The 21,925-nt window shown below is 40.9% G+C and overlaps 1 protein-coding gene across 4 annotated transcripts in view; it reads right to left on the minus strand.

The window, feature by feature from the left end:
* LOC136436161 (dystrophin-like) overlaps positions 1-21,925 on the minus strand; it is a 229,422-nt gene that overhangs the window by 63,610 nt on the left and 143,887 nt on the right. For all 4 annotated transcript variants that reach the window (XM_066429949.1, XM_066429963.1, XM_066429956.1 and 1 more), the window contains 8 exons: positions 12,538-12,685; positions 11,574-11,723; positions 9,585-9,776; positions 6,426-6,651; positions 5,537-5,739; positions 4,809-4,926; positions 3,377-3,588; positions 1,833-1,987 (listed from right to left, as the gene is read on the minus strand). In XM_066429949.1, coding sequence (XP_066286046.1) covers positions 1,833-1,987; positions 3,377-3,588; positions 4,809-4,926; positions 5,537-5,739; positions 6,426-6,651; positions 9,585-9,776; positions 11,574-11,723; positions 12,538-12,685 — 1,404 coding nt within the window. The remainder of the gene's footprint in view (positions 1-1,832; positions 1,988-3,376; positions 3,589-4,808; positions 4,927-5,536; positions 5,740-6,425; positions 6,652-9,584; positions 9,777-11,573; positions 11,724-12,537; positions 12,686-21,925) is intronic.

A 21,925-nucleotide genomic window follows, 5' to 3' on the forward strand; every position in this document is an offset into this window, starting at 1 on the left:
GGTCAAATAATGAATGTAATTCGTACCAAGCTCAACAGCTAGCACCAGTTAATGACCATGGAAATCACGCACGGAGTCAATTCTGGAGGCGTAAAACGCGCCAGTGCTCTACTGTGTCAGCAGCGTATTTGGGGATGATTTGATAGGTAGTGCTCCCAGCAGGTGCTAAAAACCGTTCATTTTGAAACAGCAACGCAATCACAATATCATGCTTACGATGCATGAAATGCCTCGCACCTCGATTGTAATAGACTCGCGACAAACCGCCTTTTTGAATGCCGGGCAGTCGACCAAGTAAAGATTCCCTTTTCACAACACACGACAGCTTAATAATAAATGTGGCAAAAGACACGCCCATATGATCAGAGCGATAATCTGACAACCGCTGAAAAACAGATGCTACCTGGAACATAAACAGATGGTTTCCACGGCTATAATACACATGGGGGCAATGAAAGGCAATAAACTAGCACCTAATGACAGATGCACTGCTACTCTCCCCGTTATCACCACGAAACCTAATCCAAGGCTTGAAATATATTTTTTTTCCGCAATATGTGATTCATACTACAGTGCATGTATTCTTTTACGGTCACATTCGTACTAGGTCGTCGTGCGATTTTGATGTCGTAGAATTTTCAAGCGGCCTGTGTCAGAACCAACTGCCAACAAGGATCTTTGACAACCTTTTCCGTAATATGATAGCTTAATTTCGCGGGACACAGTTTGTGATTGTACAACGATTATACATGTACCATGTATGTGACTGGGTCAACAGCAAGGTGTTGATCTTTTTCTGCTAATTGTGGATTGCAGCATTAACAGGTGGGACTTTCGAGCCATAACCTAATCTAGAGCCAAAGCATTTCCTTGTCCACCTGCCCCACCTTCAGTTGTTTGTGACAGACTGCAAAAGATGTTCTAGATAGAACTATTGATAACACCCAAACCACAAGCCCCACATCCCTGTCATAAATAACCATTACTACCCTCTGGCTGATTCCAAACTAAAAGCGCCCGGAGCCCAGAATGGCTATTTGTAATTCCAAAGAGTCTGACAAAAGTTGGACGTAAAGCCATAACACAGCTTTTCAGAGTGCTTTGAAATCGCACTGGGCAAATAAAGGCAGGCACAATAGGACAGTTCTCCCACATTCAGGGCTTTTTTTTTTGCGTCAAATGTCCTATGATAGAAGGCACATCTTGTTGCATTGGGATTCTTTAACTTTATCCCTGTTTGGGCACCAAATTTGCATTGGTTTGTGGGATAGGCAGGAGAAGACTGATGATGACAACTACACAATACAAAGATCCATTTCCTAGTGAATAGGAAACCAAATGCAATTAATGTGAGCTTCATAGCCTTAAGTTAGTTCCTGTATATGATATATTTCAGCAGCATTTGAGATTGTTCATTTGTTTGTCTGATCCTTTATCTATTCATGAAAAACTCAAATCGGCCAGCTCACCGCTTTTCATTGAGGTCATGAGGTAAGGGTCACACAAAATATAACAGATAACCTAACGATACAGATCACCTAATAAATCCTTGCACATGAATATACAAATATAACCTAACTCTGTAGCAAACCAGGTCAAAAGATACAAAAATGGAAGTTCTGCTGCAGTACCAAGGTCACATACCAGGGGGCCCAAAATCGACCTTGCATTTCGGCTTTACAACACCCGCCCACATATTGAATATCATTGTAATCTATCAAGAGTTATGCTGACTATAGTAGTGCGGAAACACAAACACACACACACACACACATAGATCTAGACACAAAGACCATTTTTCATGGAGATAATAAAGGACAAGTCAGCCTCACCTGTTGTTGAGTTGTTGCCATCTGCTGTTGATACGATCGATCATCTGTTTGATCTTACTGGTGTCGTCATTACTGTAGTCGGAGATGAGCTTCTGAGCCAGGTCATTTACTGCTTCGATGCTGGGCTGCCATTGTCTGAGGTTATCCATGAATTCCTATTGGGAAAATGCAAAGCGCAAGTTGTGGAAAATTTAAATAGATTTTTCTTTACAGCGAATTATGAAAACAGTCTACCTTGCAACTTACCCACCACAATTTCCATAGATATGGCAAATACATTTTGTATTAGGTTGCTATTTTCAAAAATAAACATACAAAGAAAAGACACTATTTCATATACGAAATACATGAACCAAGCTTATGAGAACAGCGTGATGGGTAATTTCAATCTATGAGATGTACAATTCTGCCGAGAATCTTATTTCTTATTCCTATCCTTCAAATTGGTCTGGAAAACTGTTCAACAAAGGGTTATCAAGGTCAGATGTAAGTATATAACAATTTGACATTGAACTTGGTGCAATCAATTTTGCTTCGCGGAATGCCTCTATAGTGGATCATCAGAATGTCTCGCTGGCTGCCATGGGCAATTATGGGCAAGGTTTTGTCCTTGAGTAATCCTTGGTGCAGAAGACAGGTAACGTCTCAGTTATGTAAGAAACTGTTTATCAAATTCGTACGTAGATTTTCTTCGTTTCTGACATTACTGCTGACCTTTCAGTGGCTCCCTTGAACTTTCATCGCAGTCTAATTTATAGACAGCAGACAGCCTCTATAATTGCCCGGTGACCACACGGCTACTTTTATTTCCCCATGGCAATATAAATGTAATTTCCAGTCGTGCAGAGGCAATGAAATGCCGTTACAAAAGATATATCTGGCGGAAGATGGCTTACAGCTATAAAAACGAGACACATCCCTGGACAGGAAAACTCTAATCCCGAAAAAGGACCTGCCCCGAGTCTTTATTGCAGAATGTTTGTGCACACATTATTACTGCTGAACTAGCTGAAGGTTTGCTGTACTATGTATATATACACAAACTAATGTAATAGACTCAATACTATAATCCTAAATATTCAAGCATTTAGCAGGCAGAGGAAAAATACATATCTGTTGAAAGAAAGAATTAAAACGTGAATTACACTGGTATTCGCTTTCCTAAGGGCCATAATCCAACATTTTGTGCTGTTTATATGATTTTTGTCACTGTCTGTACACATGTATACCCTTTCTATACACTGTTTCATGGTGCAATTAGCCGTCCGGCAAGAAATAATAGTTCACCGTTTTTAACAATACAACCAACAACAAGGCCACTGGTCTAGTAATTATTATTAACAACGATTTGACTTTTACCCTGATGGCTGAATAGAGCAACTTCGAGTACAAATAAAGGCACAAACAAACAAACAAACAACCCCTGAGTTAATGTGCTAGGGAACAAACCTTGTGCTGTGCTATCTGCAATCCTACTGGTCAAGTAATTGATCATGAGTAACAAAGATTTGAGTTCCATCCAATCCATGTGCGAGCGAACGAACCTTGTGCTGCGCTATCTGCTTGTCCAGAACGTCGACCGTCTGGCCGACCTCGGAGTCGTGCTCCACCTGTTGTTCGGCCTGCTCCAGCCACCTGTTCACGTCCTCCCGCAGCTCGTCCCAGTGGTGGCAGTCCGTCAGCATGTTGTCCAGCTCCCTTTTCCTGCTGCCCACCCGAGTCGACGCCTCGTCCCACTGCTCCTGTATTCTGTCCACTGAGAGGGAAGGTACAGGAGGTTCACATCGGGGCATTGCAATAACAGTTATATGCAAAGTTAATTGCAAATACATGCCGAGGGCTAATTGTACAAACAATACATATAATAATGACAAATACAATGATATTAAGGGCTACATTCAATATTATGCTACAATCTAAAATGTACATGGTGCTAGTTTTGTTGGGTTTGACATCTTTTTAGGCAGTGTAAGACAAATTTACCCACTTCTTTAATAATTTGAAAAAAAATATATTAACGGCTCTTTGTGGCAAATGTGTAGATCTTAGCACATTGACACACCAAATGTATTTTTTTCACACTTTAGACGGATTAGCCAAAGAGGCTTGGTAAGTGTCACTCCACTATCATGGTACGAATATCATGTAAAGTGGCCTTTCCAAGGGCACAATTTCGAGGCATGCCAAGTATCGAGCACAGAACCTATTGGTTCTGAGCCCAAAGCTCACGACGATGCCACTTTTGCAATAAAAGCAGCAAGAAATTTAATTCTTTAATAACACAAAATGCCAATGATGCATAACAGTATTCTCCTGCTGCTGCCCATCCATGTCAATGACTTCTTTAACAGTTCTTGTATTCACATTTCTTGTATGCTGTCAACCGATATTCACAGTTCTTGTATTCTGTCAACCGAAAGTGAAGTTTTGTCACTTGAAGAAGACAGGATGTTAACATCAGGGCATTGCACTGTAATTATAACTTAACTTAAACTGTAGCAGGAAATGCATTCTCATGCATGGCTAAGCTTGAGTGGCAAAGATTGACTGCATGCTATTCTAGATATGTGCATGAATGACATATCACTGCGAATTACATCTTCTTTCATATTCCTATTTTAAAGTGTGGGAGCTTTGACGTCAAAGCTAGATTACGACTGCCATTTTGCCTCATTCCAATCATGCTTGAAAGAAATACTGAATCATTTTCAAACCATCACATGACATTCAAATAAAGACCACAACTCTCTTTCGTATTCAAAATATTATCTTAGACACTTGCCAAAAGAAGACTTCTGGGAACATTAGAATCGAGCACTAAAGAATACAGATAACATTGATTTTGTTATCTCTGTCAGACAACACTGCAGAATCTCAAGAAAGAAAGCCCATCAGCCAGGCTGTGAGATATGATGTTGGCAGTGCCAAGTCAGCTGGCTAGCACTTTAAGCCTGACTGTTACTGTTCTTATCTTACCCTTTTCCTTGAGGAGCTGCTTGTCGCTGTCTGTATCAGCAGTTTGAATAAGCCGTCTGCCGGCAGCCACCACCGTGTCCAGCTGGGGCTTCTTTACGTCAAGGTCGTTTAAGACGGTCTGTGGAGGCAAGACACGGGTTCATTTCTAAGACCTCCGGAAGGAGAGACAAATCACAGCGAAGTCTTGAAAGGAAAACGGTACAGCAAGTTATCCCTCCCAGAGGCTCCCTCCATCTTTAAGTTGCGTTTTTTTATTGACTGCATGTCTTGGCTATCACTTTGTAGTCTCTATCATTCAAAGCTAATTCTAGTTGCTGTGGGAGTGCATACAATTCTTCACACAAAACCACCACTTAATTCAATGGTTTCTCCCATATCCGCACTAGCCAGTTTTCTTTAATGTGATTACAGGAGCCTAAAGAATCTTTAAATGCCAATGCTAATTGATTTATGCCACTACCTTTAGAATGGTTGGAAGGCAAATATCCTTAGTGCATAATTCAGCAGCTAGCTCTTTAACGCTGAGTCAGCTATGGAAACATTTCCACGCAGGATTATTTCACGCAATCCAGAAGATAGATGGTTGTTGTGGGCCTGACATATACTAATTAGCCATAAATTCAACTCAATTCCCTTCTTCACAGCTGCTGTAACAAGGATTATCCATCATGATGAGGTAGGGAGCTACTGATCTTAATCTACCAGAGCGGATGGCAGCGCCATTTCACCTTCTGCTTGATTATCATCTCTTCGATCTCTTCTACGTCTCCCACGGTAACAATCTGGGACTTCAGCATGTGGTCGAGAAGCATCAGCCAGTCGCGGAGCTCCGCCACGGACTTGTCGAAGTCGGGGTACATCGATGGCATGTCTGCTCTGGCCTGCATGGCACCCACTTCTATCCTGGCCGTCTCCATCTCCTCCATAGACCCTGTGTTCGTGTTAAATGATCCGAGGAGCGGGTAAGTAATGTTTGCAATTACAGGAAATTTCACCACATTGATCAACTCACGAACAACATGTCATTGTTTGAAAATAATGCGTTCACTACGTCAACGAAGGTTAGACATCCAGGTAATAAAAAATGCAATAAAACAGTTTCCCAAGCAACTGGATAAATTTCGTAAACAGTCAGAGGTATCAGGTAGCATCAACTATCTTTCGTCAGTGACTAAACATTTTTAATTCACCAGCAAAAACTACGAATTGATATCTTAATAAGGTGAAGACAAATTCATTGCATTTACTGATTTGGGACATGCATGGCAAGAACCAAAGTACATACCAGTAAAATGATACAGGTTGAAAATTCTACAAATAAGCTACATGTATGTGCTAGCGAAATGCTACTCATTGAAACACAATCGATCTATTAGAGAGGCATGTTCCAAAGAATCAAAACAATCAAGGCTGAAGAACCAAACAATATCGTCACTGGGATGCTCCCGGTATCAGATGCCAAATCGATAACTATCAAAGGAAGAACTTCAGCGGCTTCATTCAAACGACCCAACAGACTGTAAAGTGCAGCCCGAGGTCTGACTTTATGGCAGGTTTATGTAACACATGGGGCCACACACAATCTTCACTTGTAAGAGGATATTGATCAGAACCTACTCCTCTGCTCCATGACCAGAGATTCCACGTCGGAATCCGAGGTCGGCCTCAGGTTGGCTGCCATGTAGCGGATCTTGGCCCAGTCTGCGTTCAGCTTCCTTATCTTGTCTCGGACGTAGTCTGGAACCTCCACTTCCAGATCCTTGCTCTCCGCCACCAGGCTGTTGTACGTGAGGTTGACGTTATCGACGTTAGACTGACGCGCTGTCAGGGCATCCTTCATCGTCTGCAGACGGGAGAGGACATACAAGTTTTGCAGATGTAAATGTGAGGGGCTGTGCCATTTTCACAGAGGTGATCATGTAATGGTGTATAATCGGTGCAAAAGGTTTCAGGCCTGGCCTGAAATGTACTAATCTATGAACTGCCTTTTCATTAGCAACTGTTCAGATGCATAATCATTACTGAGAGCAATCTTTAGTGCATACATATAATGCAAATGCAAATTTACCTCACAAAATTTTGATCAATATACAGATGATAGAGTCTTACTATCCGTTTAGTGCTCATTTTTGCCGACTTAATAATTTCGACTGTTTGTTGACAATAATAATAATTCCAAATACACATTTTTCCAAAAAGAGCCTTCTTTGTGTTTTCAGCTGTAATTTGGTTATTTTTGTTTCAGGGAGCTACATATCATTGGATAAACAGGCTTTTCAGCCATGCACTGCGCTGTGGCCGGAAATGCACCCTAAAGGCATGTTGAAAACTGCAAAACATGAAAACTGCAAAATAAATGAGTGTCAAGTACAGAAAGAGTCAACAATATCCATAAAGGGGAGTCCATCCTTCATGCAGAGGCATTGGCAGGTGATAAAAACTTCACAATTTCGACCTAATAACGTCGAATAGCCGGGAGAATACCCAGAAGCAATATATATGATGCTTCCTCAGGTCAGAAAAGGTTGCCTGTCCACAGGAGATAGGCATAAAGACTATGTAAGCACTCGTAAAACACAAGCCACGGCTTTATGGATTCTCTGTTTCTCATATTCTCGTCCATGCTTTGAATCCCATCAGTAGTAAAGAGATGCACTTTATGACTGGAACTAAAGCCTTCCACAAAAATATTGCTCCCGCGGGCGGACAATAAAGATTATGAGCGTTCTCACAAGATGTCCGCGCACTTGAGATAAGCAGATGCATGGTTAATGCAATTAAATCTGTTTTTAAGTCACTCTCAGGGATGATTCATATCATAGAGAGGGTCACAAAACTTTGAAGACAGTCAAGAAAGAATGAACTGTAGTACACTATACAAACAGTACAGCAGTACAATAACTGGTAATATTGTAACATTTGGACTTTCTGTGTGTAATATTCCTCAAGGGAATCAGGGGAAGTACATTAGAGATTCATCTCAGATCTACAAAAGATTTTGAAATTGAAATACGCAGTTTTAAGGTACAATACATGCAAATGTTTTTATAAGAAAAACAAGTTCAAATTGGTATAGGGACAGATGGGAAGATATGATATCCGTCATAAATATGGCCTACTAGAAAGTATTGTGTTAATACAGATGGCTGAAATTTAACCAGAAAAGTTATCAATATTGTCTTGCTATTAAACAAAAGTTTCGCTATAGTCATAAGAGTCACCAGGTATTTTACATGCATATAAAACTGGTTATAAACTGGTTATCAAATCTGGAAAAATTCTGGCAATTTGGAAAATCCAATTAACTTTTAAGTCCAATATCTTAATAAGTACAATGTACTGAAATTATGATGGAAATAAAGATACCATAGTATGGAGGGCAGCACATTGTCACAATTGACGTATAGAACTTATATGTACTTTCAGTAGCAATACAATATAATGGCTTTAAAGTCAATCAGATCTTCGAAACTACCCATGTCTTTGTAATCATTTTTCAAGTGACCAGTGTTAAGTACATATCATGTTAGACAGTTCAGTGTGATGTAGTAAATGAAGCCAGTGATGTGTATAATCACGACAAGGCAGTTTCATCAGGGTGTGGTAGCCGGTGAAATTAATGTAACATTTTACAGCGGACACTTTGTACATTAACATCCCCCATTAATCCCTTGTTGGATAAGATAATGTGAGCCTTTAAGCATCGGGAGTAATTCACGTCATGCTGTGAACTCTATGAGAGCAAAGACACACACTGTGATAAAAGAGGTACGAATGCCCATGGGACAGCGCTGTTGATTGGAATCTAAAATGAGAAACAAAATTTCGAGTTATTAAGCGTTACCGTTGCAATTAGCGAATGTCTTAAAAATTAATGGGCATGTTGATGTGTGCAATTAAGTCAAGTGCAGAGGGAGATTTATAATTCTCACACTTGTTATTCATTGAAGCTACCGCTTGATTTTACATCCTGAATAACCCTAGCGGCTACAATGTTTGTCGTGCCAAAGGTACAAACTTAACTCAGCTCATCTAAGTAATGATGAAGTCGAGACTTCAAGTTTGTTCAAAGCAGTTTCAGCAAGGAAGCCCTTGTTTTGTCTTTGGTCTAGATGGTGAACTCAACAACTTGCAGACATTGGACACATTCTGAAGCCATCATGCAAAGTTTATTTTTTCATTCTTGCAGTTGGTGAACTCAACAACTTGCAAGCTTTTTTCAGATTGCGCATATTCTGAATCCATCATGCAAAGTCTTTTGTCTTCATTGCAGTTGGTGAACTAAACAACCGTCAGGCTTTTGTCACCAAAAGATTAGGGATATTCTGAATCCATCGTGCAAAGCTTTTTTTGCCTATATTGCAGTTGGTGAACTCAACAGCCTGCAGGCTTTAGTCACCAAAAGATTGGGCATATATATTCTAAAACCATCATGCAACATTTCTTTTGTTATTGCATTTGGTGAAATCAACAACTTGCATGCATTTGTCACCAAGAGATTGGGCACATTTTTCGTTCTCCATTCTGATGCCATGACATTCTGAACTCATCATGCAAGTTTATTTTGTCTCTATTGCAGCTGGTGAACTCAATAACTTGCAGGATTTTGTCGTCAAGACATTGGGCACATTCTGAAGCCATCATGCAAAGTTTCTTTCTTTTCTCTTTTTGTCTACAGGCAAAATCAAAAACTTGCAGGCTTTTGTAACCAAGAGATTGGGCACATTTTTTGTTCTCCATTCTGATGCAATCACATTCTGAAGCCATCATGCATACCTTGGGGTCAATGATCACCTGATCTCCCTCATCGGATGAGGTTGCGCTGGAGATGGGTCCCTTCTGCTGCTCCAGCAGCTGCATGGTGTGGGCCATCCACACCAGTAACTCCTCCAGCTCCTCCAGGAAGGTGCGGCAGAAGTGCAGCTGGTCCTGCAGTCCGCGCCGCTTCTGGGGGATCTCTGGCGTCACCTGGAGAAGTAGAAACATGAGAGATAAGATAAGATGTATTTCATTGGTTTGTCGCAGTTTACATACACTGAATTAAAAAACCAATGTACAGTACGTTCAAAATGTCACTGCTGTCGGCATACATATAATCTTATTACCTTCGCCGAGAAGGTTATGCAGAGGGTAGCGTTTGTATGTATGTATGTATGTATGTATGTATGTTTGTAACCACCAGCATAACTCGAGAAGGCTTGGATGGATTGTCTTGATATTTGGTAGGTGGGTAGGTCTTGATGAGACTATAGCTAGGAAATGATTATATTTTGGGTCCCCTAGCGGCTTGTTACGGTACTGCAGTGGAACTTCCTGTTTCGATATCTCGTGTTCTGGACAAGCTATGGAACTGATTTTTGAGTGGTTGATAGCTCTTTGGACAGAGAGTAAGTGGTACGGGTTTTGGCCCCCTAGCGGCTTTTTCGGAACTGCAGGAGCAGGTTTTGGTTCAGACTTTGAAAGGGAATAACTCAAGAAGGGCTTGATGGATGGTTATGATTTTTGGTAAGTAGATAGCTTGAGTGATGATGTACATGATTAGATACTTAGTATGCGAATCAGTATCTAATTTGCATAATTAATGAGGAAAGTTTATACATCCGCCAAATTCCATGATATAACTATTGACAAATGTGACATTTGTTACTGAGGAATTTTGATAGATAAAAGATATGCAAATGTAGGCCTAATTTGCATAATTAATGAGAAACTACTATAATTCCATACAGGTAAATGATGTCAATTTCATACTTGTGTCATTTGGAAGTTATGTGAATGTGAACATCGTTGAATTAAATTATGCTAATAAGGACCATTTGCATAATTCATGATCAATGTTACTTTGTTAGCATAACCTTCTTTGTTAAGGTCATACTTTTGTTTTTTGGGTGAAGAAGATCAACTGGTATGATTTATAATTGATGACAAACACTCCTGATATGTCAGTCATAAAGGTTAAAATCATTTAGCGAAGGTATGAGGTCGTGGAACTCTAGTTCGTATATAAAATCCGATACATAAAACACAATATTGATTCTCCAAAAAAAAATGGGAACATTCACAAATATGGTGCAGAAAAAGATACCAGTTACTGAACTGAACATTCCCAAGACAAACACACCGAGATTCAGTAACCATACTGGTTAAGCAGTTTCGTTAGGTACAGAATCGGCGAGTTACTGAATCTCTGTGTATTTGCCCTAGGAATGTTCAGTTTGTGCCCATTTCGTGTGAATCTAGCCGAGATTTCAGATCTTCTACTGAACATATCTTTAACATTCATCCTTCCTAAGAAAAAGCGGTGCTATGGCCTAGTTGGTACAGTGTTCGTCTTGCACACGGTAGGTCATGAGTTCGATCCTAGTCCGGGTCATACCAAAGACTTTTAAAAATGGTACAGACTGCTTTCTCTGCTTAGCACTCAGTATTTGGGAAAGGGTATGGCAAAGACACATCAATACCAGCGGATCAGCCCCCTGCTGTAGTGACTTGCACAAATGTGAAGCCCAAGGGCTACAGAAGTGGAGATGGGCACCACCGCTATGCATCTTATCAAGACGCCTGGATCACTTTAACTTTAAGAAACTATTGTAGAGAAGAATTGGTAGCCAAATGGCTACTTCAGTGTGCTAAAGGTTAAATGACAGAATTACGATGCCAGACATAATGGACTACAAAATATTATTATAAGCACAGCAATTTCTATTATACACAAGTTAATCAACCATGCTGCTTTATGTATCAATGTTTGTAAATTGTACTGACCGTCAGCCATCTTGTATTCAGGTTGTCCACCTTCTTCTTAACGTTGCTGACGAGCGCCTTGGAGGCGCCCGGGGTTGTCATGATCCTGTTCCCTGTCTGGTTGATGGTGTTCACGTTGTCTTGTCTGGAACCAAGGTCATTCTCCTTGTCCTTCAAGTTTAGAAAAAAATATTTATGATGTTAAGAAATTTGTGCTTGCTTCAAAAGAGATGTACAAATGTAGCAACGAACCATGAAAAATTGCCCACCCAAAAAACTAATGTAAAGAACAGCTCTCATTTTGCATACAGAAGTCTTCTGGACAACAGACAAAAGATCAGCAACACCCAAGATAACACTGCACTCAAGAGTATGCAAAGTACAAAACTGTCCCTAGAAAAAAGCAGTTTCGAAAGAACAGAAGTTTTTTTTGCCAAACTAATATTACTTTCCATCTTTAGACTTTCCATCTTAAAAGCCCAGTAGCAGCTCTTATAATTAATGCAAACCGATACCAATGTCCATAAAAATTATATCAGGCATTCTGCATGGAAAAACAACTATCTCCAGAGAAATTACAAAGACCCTACACCAACAATCTGCAGCCTGCATCTGTTGGGAAGACCCCCCCCCCAAACCATACAGCACCTTCTGTGAACTTGGTCCGACCAGCAATTTGCCGGGACGTAATGCGTATATGGCAATTAGCCTGCTATTTAAACCTATTATAACTGCCGAATCTCTTTTGTTCTCTTTGGTCAACGTTGCATCGGAGTAACAGCTGTTGCATAAAATATGTCACTGAATGAACCTATATACAAGATATTAACCTCAAATACGCGAACACGACCTTAAATGCAAGGTCGTGCTTACGTTACGGCGACATGCTTGTCCGACCTGTTCAAACCACGATTTCCAGGAGTCCAATAAAACAGCCTCTTGCAGGAGTTAGAGCGACAAAAAATGATGATGACCAAGTCCTCACCTTTACTTTCTCCAGAGCTTCCTCTAACTGGTCCTCATCAGCGGGGCAGACCTGCTTGTTAAGGACGCCCTCTGTGTCCTCCAGCCAGAACAGCAGCTCATCAATCTCTTCCTGGAACTCTTCCGTCTGCATGCTCGCCTCCTCAAACCTGGTCGATAAGTTAATGACAACCGGTTACTAACTAGATACAACATGATGAGGTCACAAGAACTCATGCTTAGTTGAGAAAAAAATCAACGTAGAGATTCACGTAACATATTCATATCAGGCAACCACTGATAATAATAAACACTGATCACATACGGAAAAGACATTGGCAATCTGAAAAATTTACTCAACTATAAACAATGCACTTCTACATCTTGCTAAACAATCAGAAAAGTTTCACATCTCGACAGAAACGCCATCTTTCCCTATCATACATTTTGTATATAATTTATGGCCATTGTTGGTCAATATTGACCATAGTAAAACACTAATTCACATCAGCCCTACAGCATTGCCTATTGTTAAACAGTCCTATTAAAAAAAAAACATTAAGACACATGGACTCAGTTCTGTTGCCAAGTTCTTTTCTGCAGATCCGCTTCTCCCCATATTTTTATAGCTATTGAGATATTGATTTTACAAATTGATTTGATATTCAAACCTGGTATCTAGTTGCTATTTTCATACCAATTAGACTGGACTAGATCAGAAAAACTATTAATTTTGTCTTGCAATAAACACAACCATTTACAATTATATCTAATGCACGAAGTAACCCTCCTCCAAAGGCAATGGTCCAAGAAAACAATTCTGCATTAAGTTAACCCCAACCCTCTTGTTTTCCAATTATGACATCAACACTATCCCACCATTGCAACTTGGCACCAGAATGAAGTCTATATCAAGGTATGAGATATCACATCAGGCCTTTAGGCCATATTGATTTCCCCGTGTCACTGCCACTTACAATGACAAATCGCCAACATGCATGCATAATTCACGTTTAAAGCAACACACATGTAACCTAAGCATGTTGGACACCCAAAATAAAACTACCTGTCACGCCACAGCAGTGATTCCATCAAGTATACATCCCGGAATCAATATGGCAAAGTCCTGGACACAAAAATACCACGCAGGGCTGTTTGTATTGGGGAGGGACCAGTTGAACAGACTTCCATCAGATTATATACAAAACAAGGAACAAAAACAGGCTTCAAAGTACACTTAACAGTATTTCAATGTCCAAAAACTTCCATCCACTGGACAGCTAAACATGTCTAGTTGCCGTTTTTGGAAAAAGCCGGGGTTCGACTCCTGCATTCTAACGCGCTAGACGTGTTTGAACGTAAACAATCCCTGATCTTACCCCCTGCAGCTGGGAATCACTGGTCTAGCCGGGGAAAATCCCCTCCCAAATGATGCAATTCTATACCACAACAAAGGTCAAAGGTCACAATTTCTTTCTGGATTTGAAAATTAAACACATGTCTGGTCCCCCTGCCTGAAAACTGGCCAAAATTGACCAAAGATTTCACCAGGAAAAAAATCACAAAAATAATAACAAGAAAAAAAACGTGGACCTTCAAACTGGGCTTTCTGCGCAGGTCCATTAACAGGTCCCTCCCCTTACAGGTAGCAGAACAAGGGGGTAGACAGAAAACTACCCCCCTGGCTGATACACTCTAGGGGTATGATCATTTAGCCGAGAGATGAAGTTCATTGATTGCTCCCTTGGGAATTGAGGGCCAGGCCCATACCCTGTTACTGAGCCCTATGGTTAAGCAATGGGACAGTAGTACCAATGTCACATGACTTTTTTCCTAATTTCACGGTGGTTTCTCTCTTTACAACTGTAATTCAGTACTCACCATAGCCTCTCCTCCTACTTGGATGTGAAATTTGGACTTTCGAATAGAAAGTTGCCTTGTTTTTACAACTTTTATACCCGACGCCTTGTAATGACAAACCAAAGGAAAGCCACAAAATGTACACAAAATGCTCAAAATAAAGAGTTTACATGTTCCTATACACTCCAAATCTATTTTCTTTCAAATAGAGCATTGTCTGATACCACATGCAGGGTATACCTGGCAATAACCCCTTTTTTTGGGTTCCTGTAGACTCTAAAAGGGCTTTTCTTTGTGCTTGGGGGGGGGGGGGGGAGGCCCTAGGCATGGCATTTTGATTGACAGTTCATGACTGATGAATAATGTTATGGTATGAACCTGGATGAATCACTCAGTGCATCATTTCCAATAAATCTATACCTTTATTGCAGTCATCTAGCCTCTCCCAGCCATTTCTGACAGCTTTCAAGATGCATACATACACTGTCCAATAGGTAAATACTCTATACTGTTGTGATATCACACTTTTGCTGAAAGCAGACAAAACATGGCACCCACATTCCCCAAATTTGGTGATCATTAACCAAAATGTACTTCTTGATAATATTGGAACAGGATTTTGCCAAATTCAAACCAGCTATGAGGTTGGGAGAGGGTCAATGTATTATACTACATTCTAGTACAGGGGAGGGACCAGTTGAACAGACTTCCATCAGATTATATACAAAACAAGGAACAAAAACAGGCTTCAAAGTACACTTAACAGTATTTCAATGTCCAAAAACTTCCATCCACTGGACAGCTAAACATGTCTAGTTGCCGTTTTTGGAAAAAGCCGGGGTTCGACTCCTGCATTCTAACGCGCTAGACGTGTTTGAACGTAAACAATCCCTGATCTTACCCCCTGCAGCTGGGAATCACTGGTCTAGCCGGGGAAAATCCCCTCCCAAATGATGCAATTCTATACCACAACAAAGGTCAAAGGTCACAATTTCTTTCTGGATTTGAAAATTAAACACATGTCTGGTCCCCCTGCCTGAAAACTGGCCAAAATTGACCAAAGATTTCACCAGGAAAAAAATCACAAAAATAATAACAAGAAAAAAAACGTGGACCTTCAAACTGGGCTTTCTGCGCAGGTCCATTAACAGGTCCCTCCCCTTACAGGTAGCAGAACAAGGGGGTAGACAGAAAACTACCCCCCTGGCTGATACACTCTAGGGGTATGATCATTTAGCCGAGAGATGAAGTTCATTGATTGCTCCCTTGGGAATTGAGGGCCAGGCCCATACCCTGTTACTGAGCCCTATGGTTAAGCAATGGGACAGTAGTACCAATGTCACATGACTTTTTTCCTAATTTCACAGTGGTTTCTCTCTTTACAACTGTAATTCAGTACTCACCATAGCCTCTCCTCCTACTTGGATGTGAAATTTGGACTTTCGAATAGAAAGTTGCCTTGTTTTTACAACTTTTATACCCGACGCCTTGTAATGACAAACCAAAGGAAAGCCACAAAATGTACACAAAATGCTCAAAATAAAGAGTTTACATGTTCCTATACACTCCAAATCTATTTTCTTTCAAATAGAGCATTGTCTGATACCACATGCAGGGTATACCTGGCAATAACCCCTTTTTTTGGGTTCCTGTAGACTCTAAAAGGGCTTTTCTTTGTGCTTGGGGGGGGGGGGGGGAGGCCCTAGGCATGGCATTTTGATTGACAGTTCATGACTGATGAATAATGTTATGGTATGAACCTGGATGAATCACTCAGTGCATCATTTCCAATAAATCTATACCTTTATTGCAGTCATCTAGCCTCTCCCAGCCATTTCTGACAGCTTTCAAGATGCATACATACACTGTCCAATAGGTAAATACTCTATACTGTTGTGATATCACACTTTTGCTGAAAATCAGACAAAACATGGCACCCACATTCCCCAAATTTGGTGATCATTAACCAAAATGTACTTCTTGATAATATTGGAACAGGATTTTGCCAAATTCAAACCAGCTATGAGGTTGGGAGAGGGTCAATGTATTATACTACATTCTAGTACAGGGGAGGGACCAGTTGAACAGACTTCCATCAGATTATATACAAAACAAGGAACAAAAACAGGCTTCAAAGTACACTTAACAGTATTTCAATGTCCAAAAACTTCCATCCACTGGACAGCTAAACATGTCTAGTTGCCGTTTTTGGAAAAAGCCGGGGTTCGACTCCTGCATTCTAACGCGCTAGACGTGTTTGAACGTAAACAATCCCTGATCTTACCCCCTGCAGCTGGGAATCACTGGTCTAGCCGGGGAAAATCCCCTCCCAAATGATGCAATTCTATACCACAACAAAGGTCAAAGGTCACAATTTCTTTCTGGATTTGAAAATTAAACACATGTCTGGTCCCCCTGCCTGAAAACTGGCCAAAATTGACCAAAGATTTCACCAGGAAAAAAATCACAAAAATAATAACAAGAAAAAAAACGTGGACCTTCAAACTGGGCTTTCTGCGCAGGTCCATTAACAGGTCCCTCCCCTATTGCTACGGCTTTCCGATGATCACGACAAGTCAGTAGTATATCAATTATTTCCACCGTAGAATTGAACTGACACATTGCAATCATTATTCGCCCTATAATTACCATGTACCATGCCATTTTGGGTGCAGCCTTGATGCAATTATTCCTTCACGAGCTGTAATAAAGGCACAAGTTGTCAGCGCATGCTGTTCCTTTGGGTCCCCTCCACGCGACTGCTACAGTACGGTATTTCCTAAAAGCTCATCTCTTCGAAATTGTAAAAAGAGAGGATTTCCCTGCTATCAAAACGCCGGGAATTAGCCGTGTCAGAGGTTAAGCTTGGACGGGATTAATGCAAAATGTTGAGAAGCCGACCACTTATCTTTGCTACAAGCAGGACGATGTTGAAAGCAGCGGGAGAATATTCCGCCCATCTTGCGGGGGAGAAGCAGATACATATCACATGAGAGGGTCGACCTTGTATGAGCTTCATAGTTATCTGGGCACTAACACTCTGCATGAATAGGCCGCTCCAGAGCAATGCTATGCTGCTCCTTTAGTTTTACATTCACTCTGGGCCCCTACAGGTAGCTGTTTTACTCTCAGAGAATAACATTCTTAAAACCTAGCGAGATCTTTACCCTGCAAATTACAGGTGCACAAGGGAATGCTAAATAAATGCGTTGTTGTCATTATTGTTAACGACCAAGATATATAATCATAAAGTTGCTAGACTAATAGTAATTGCTTTACACTGCAGTAATTCCTTTCAAAACAAAGCAGGAAATGCTTATATGTTCTTCCATGTTCATTTGCCTGAATATTGCATGTATGCATTTGCTACCATGGCAAGTGAAAGAAAATTTTGCACTTTTCATTGTTAACTGTCGTTGTTGCATTCAACACCGGCATAACTACAATTATATGGTTGTTACGCTTATAGTGTTTGGGCCACGCTTCAGTAGTTCCGTTCAAAACAAATGGGAAAATACCTGAATCATGTCATCTAACAACTTACCACCACTGTAGGTATCCATAGTTACGATGCATGTCTCTTCCTTCAAGACTTTACAGAACATAATCTTAATTCCATTGGGAAATAAATCCATAACAAGGGAGAACATGTCGAAATGAAGTCATTTTGCCAAGTCGCTCAAGCCTTCACAGCTGATGACCTGTGAACTTTTGCCTTCAGGAAAGTTGTTCAATCAACAACCACGCAACCCCTGGTCACATGACTACTACTGCTAGCAGTGACAGTCCGTAATTGTCATGCAAAATAGGAGGAGGGGATAGCAAACTGCCTGAGGGTAGCTTCCTAGTATTAGGGGAAATACTGTAGTAACAATAGCATAAAGGGCTGTGATTCTTTGATTAAACCAAGGAGGTTTAAAATCGTCTTAAACCCCCTTGATTAAACTATGGAAGAATTCGTTTGCCAGTAGGTAGGAATTAAGGTATTGCGTTATTAATCTTGCAAAAAGGAAGGATATACTGCATGCCAATTATGACTCATGCACTTAGTGAAACATTTTCAAGGCCTCACTACGTCTTGCAATTTTCTTACAACAGTAAATGTCAATAAAGATTACGTACAGTGGCAAGGGAATGCAAGCGATTTGCATCAAGTCCATCTCTAATTCTTCTAGCTATAACTCAAGGCAGTAGTAAACAACCACATATACCCATTTTAATATCACTAGTAACACTTTAACTTTCACACCTTCTCAAGTAGTTTATCACTGTTAGTACCAGTGTTCCTAGGCAATTACCCTACATATTGATTGATAGTGTTTTAGCTGCTGCTAAGGATAATCATAATATACACAAGCAAACATGCAGGCATCTTAAATCTTAGCTAGTAAATGTCAAGACGTAATGTTAACAAATGCATTTCACGTCAGCCACGGCGTACAAGCAAAATGTCATCCTGCACTTGTATACACATTTTGCATCCCAAGAGAGCACATCCTTATAACATAGCTTGACATCTGTGATATTCATAACAGTCATGTTTGCTTCAAACACGTTTAATGGCTCAAAATTTCCACTACTTTTCAGAATAATTTGATCATTTTCAAAAATAAAAAGGAAACATTGTTTTATTTCCCACAAGGTTGTGACATCATCTTTGTAAATTTCATACTTATGTAGCACCATAATTCTTCAATGATGTTTACTTTATATGCAAATAATAATCCTTTTGGAAGTTACTCTTTTAGTCTTTCTTTTTGGGCGTAATTGGGGTGATAAGTTTGCCATAAATCCCCAGACATATATTAATCCCCAGATCTATAATATTATTTTGCTTATTTATATATTCCTTACAGATTCTCATCAGACTGACAAACTGGAAGAAATACATGTACAGCGAGCCGTGTCAATCTCGAATCTCACTACAAATATATACCGTAAATGCAGAAATGTTCGCAGTGGTTTCATGTTCGTGGTTTTCGCGGCGACAGTTTCACCGCGAACGTAAAACCACCGTGAACATTTTTGTCCAATACTGTAGCAGTATGTGACTATAGCGCTGCCGCAAACTTAAAACCACCGCGAACACCCCATTTTCCCCCTTTCGCGAACTAAAATGCATTAACAGTAGTTCTACATACATGACTATAACCCTATCCTTGCTTTTAACAATAAAGTTATCTATATTCTTTACAGATTCACATCAGACTTTCCAAACTGGCAAAAATCCAGCGAGCCTGCCAATGTAAAATCTCACCACGTTCTGCTAGGGTAACGAGGTCAACATAGTGTCAAATTACCATCAGACACATGACCTTTCTCCCACTGGGTCGGGGATGCCCCCCTTTAATTCCCTAATCCCGCCATCTGTAATCCCCCAGCATGCCCCTGAATGTAATTGCAGCGGTGCCTTAACCTTTCCTTTCAGCGGGGAGCCAAATTTGGGGCTGAAAGGCCAGGGGAGGGATGTTTAATCAGATTCTGCTGGGCCAACACGGTGCAGAGGTGGCTAATGTGTCATTTCCACACCAGCCACTTCTCATGTTTTAGTTATCAAGATATGTAAAGACATTGCAGGGATGATAAGATGGCCAGAACAAATTTGAAAGTCAGACAGATTTATATTCAACCATTCAATCTCATACATGTACCAACTTAATGTACAACACTCTAAAAAAATACTGTAAATGTAGAAATGTTTGCGATAGTTTTATGTTGGAGGTTTTTGCGGTAAGCTCTTTGCCGTGAACTTAAAACCACCGCAACTGTTTTGCCCTCCTATCCGCCTATCTTCTATTGTCTCTAACGCAAACTTAAAGCCACCGCGAACACTACATTCTTTCCCTACCGCGAGATTAAAACCACGTAAACTTAAATACATTAACAGTATTACAAAAGATGATTAACAAAAACCAGAAATTAAGATAAATGCTAATTTCTGTATGTGCCATTGTCATCTGTTATTTGGATGACATTCAAATATTCTGCAATTAGCTTAGAGTTTAAGTCCTGGAGGATTAGATTTATATTCGATATAATAAAGGAACACTGTTACCAGATATTACAAGCAAAATATGGTATGAAGCTTAATGGAAGACCATAGAACAGAAAATCTTTTGCTACCTTGCAATAGAGCACCATGCTACACATCATTTGTTTTGTCATCAGATAGATACACCTCTACATCCAGGTAAAGCCCCCTCCTTCAGCTCCCTCATTCTTACATGTCAGCGTGTTTGACGTGAGTGATGTCTCTAACAAAAGGAACGTATCCAGATGGATGACATACATGTGCCATGATCTTCACACTCTGCTGCACCGACTGCACTCACTCCCAAAACTCCAGTAAATCACGCTTCACTCCTGTCAAAAGATGCTGATCCAAGCAAGTGGGGCAAAGTTACATCTTGCAGCGTCCTACTGCTTTCAGATTTGAAGCTCCAAATAGCACTAGATATTGACACAAAAGCACCAAGAGTTGCTTGAGCAAATCAGCAATTCCTCCAAGGCTGACAGAAGCAATGAAAGATGGTGAATATAAGTTACATTCCTTGTTCAATCAGACTTGTACTGCCAACATTGCTTGAGGTTGAGATAAAAAGAATCAAGAATGCATTGTACATGTAGCCAAGATTATCCAAGTCAGCTGGTCCTGGTTTGTAAATGATGTATCCTTATTGTTACAATCCTGCAATTTCGACTCCCATACAAAATGTATGAAAAGGGACTGGTGATTTAAGCGGTTAGTTTGCGGGCTGCCCCCTGCGACCCACCTGCACAGTTCAAACGCTGGTTAATCCCCATCCCCCACAAATTGAATATCCGATTGTTTCAGGCATCGTTGATCCCACCGTTTCACATTCCCGGGGACAGGCGGTAACGCGTGCTGCCACGGCTCGGGGCCGGAGCTCCTTGGCTCGTCACTGCAGGGCATTAACGCAAAAGGTCAAGTCGCGACACAACCTGAGCATGTCAGGCAACATTTCTGCACCAGCTGCCGTTCAGTATCGATCCAGCGTTCACAGCCAGAAACTGGGAACAGACGTCCACAGTGCAATCTGTCTTCAGCGCCCTGCTCAGCAAATCCGGCTGCTCCACCGTCTCCTTCATCTGAATCGTTGGATTCCAACCAATCCAGGACGGTTCCGACTGTCCCAGTCCTGTGTCGATACAGTGCCGACTTGACAAATGTCGCCACGGCGGAGGGATTAAATCGGCGTGTCACACTTCCTGGTACTCGGAATAATTGTGCTAACCCTGTTACTGCCACGATGCAGCTCGCTTTAATGCCAGAAGGTTAGCGGGGGTAATTGAACTAACCAAGCTTGCTGGTGACATTACTTGTGTACTTTCTCAGGGCAGTTGCTTTAGAGGACACATGAAATGGGCCAATGAATCATCCAAATGGGTGATAGACGTCTCCAAATCGGCGCCTTCTCCCTCTAGCATCCATCGGAATGATGATAACAAATCTGGGCCGGGTGATTCGTGTTGTACCCCTGCTGTTGACGTCAGGTCTAAGAGGTGGCAGATCCAGCACAGCAGCGATG

The sequence above is a fragment of the Branchiostoma lanceolatum genome, chromosome 1, assembly GCF_035083965.1.
Source record: "Branchiostoma lanceolatum isolate klBraLanc5 chromosome 1, klBraLanc5.hap2, whole genome shotgun sequence".
NCBI classification, from domain to species: Eukaryota; Metazoa; Chordata; class Leptocardii; order Amphioxiformes; family Branchiostomatidae; genus Branchiostoma; species Branchiostoma lanceolatum.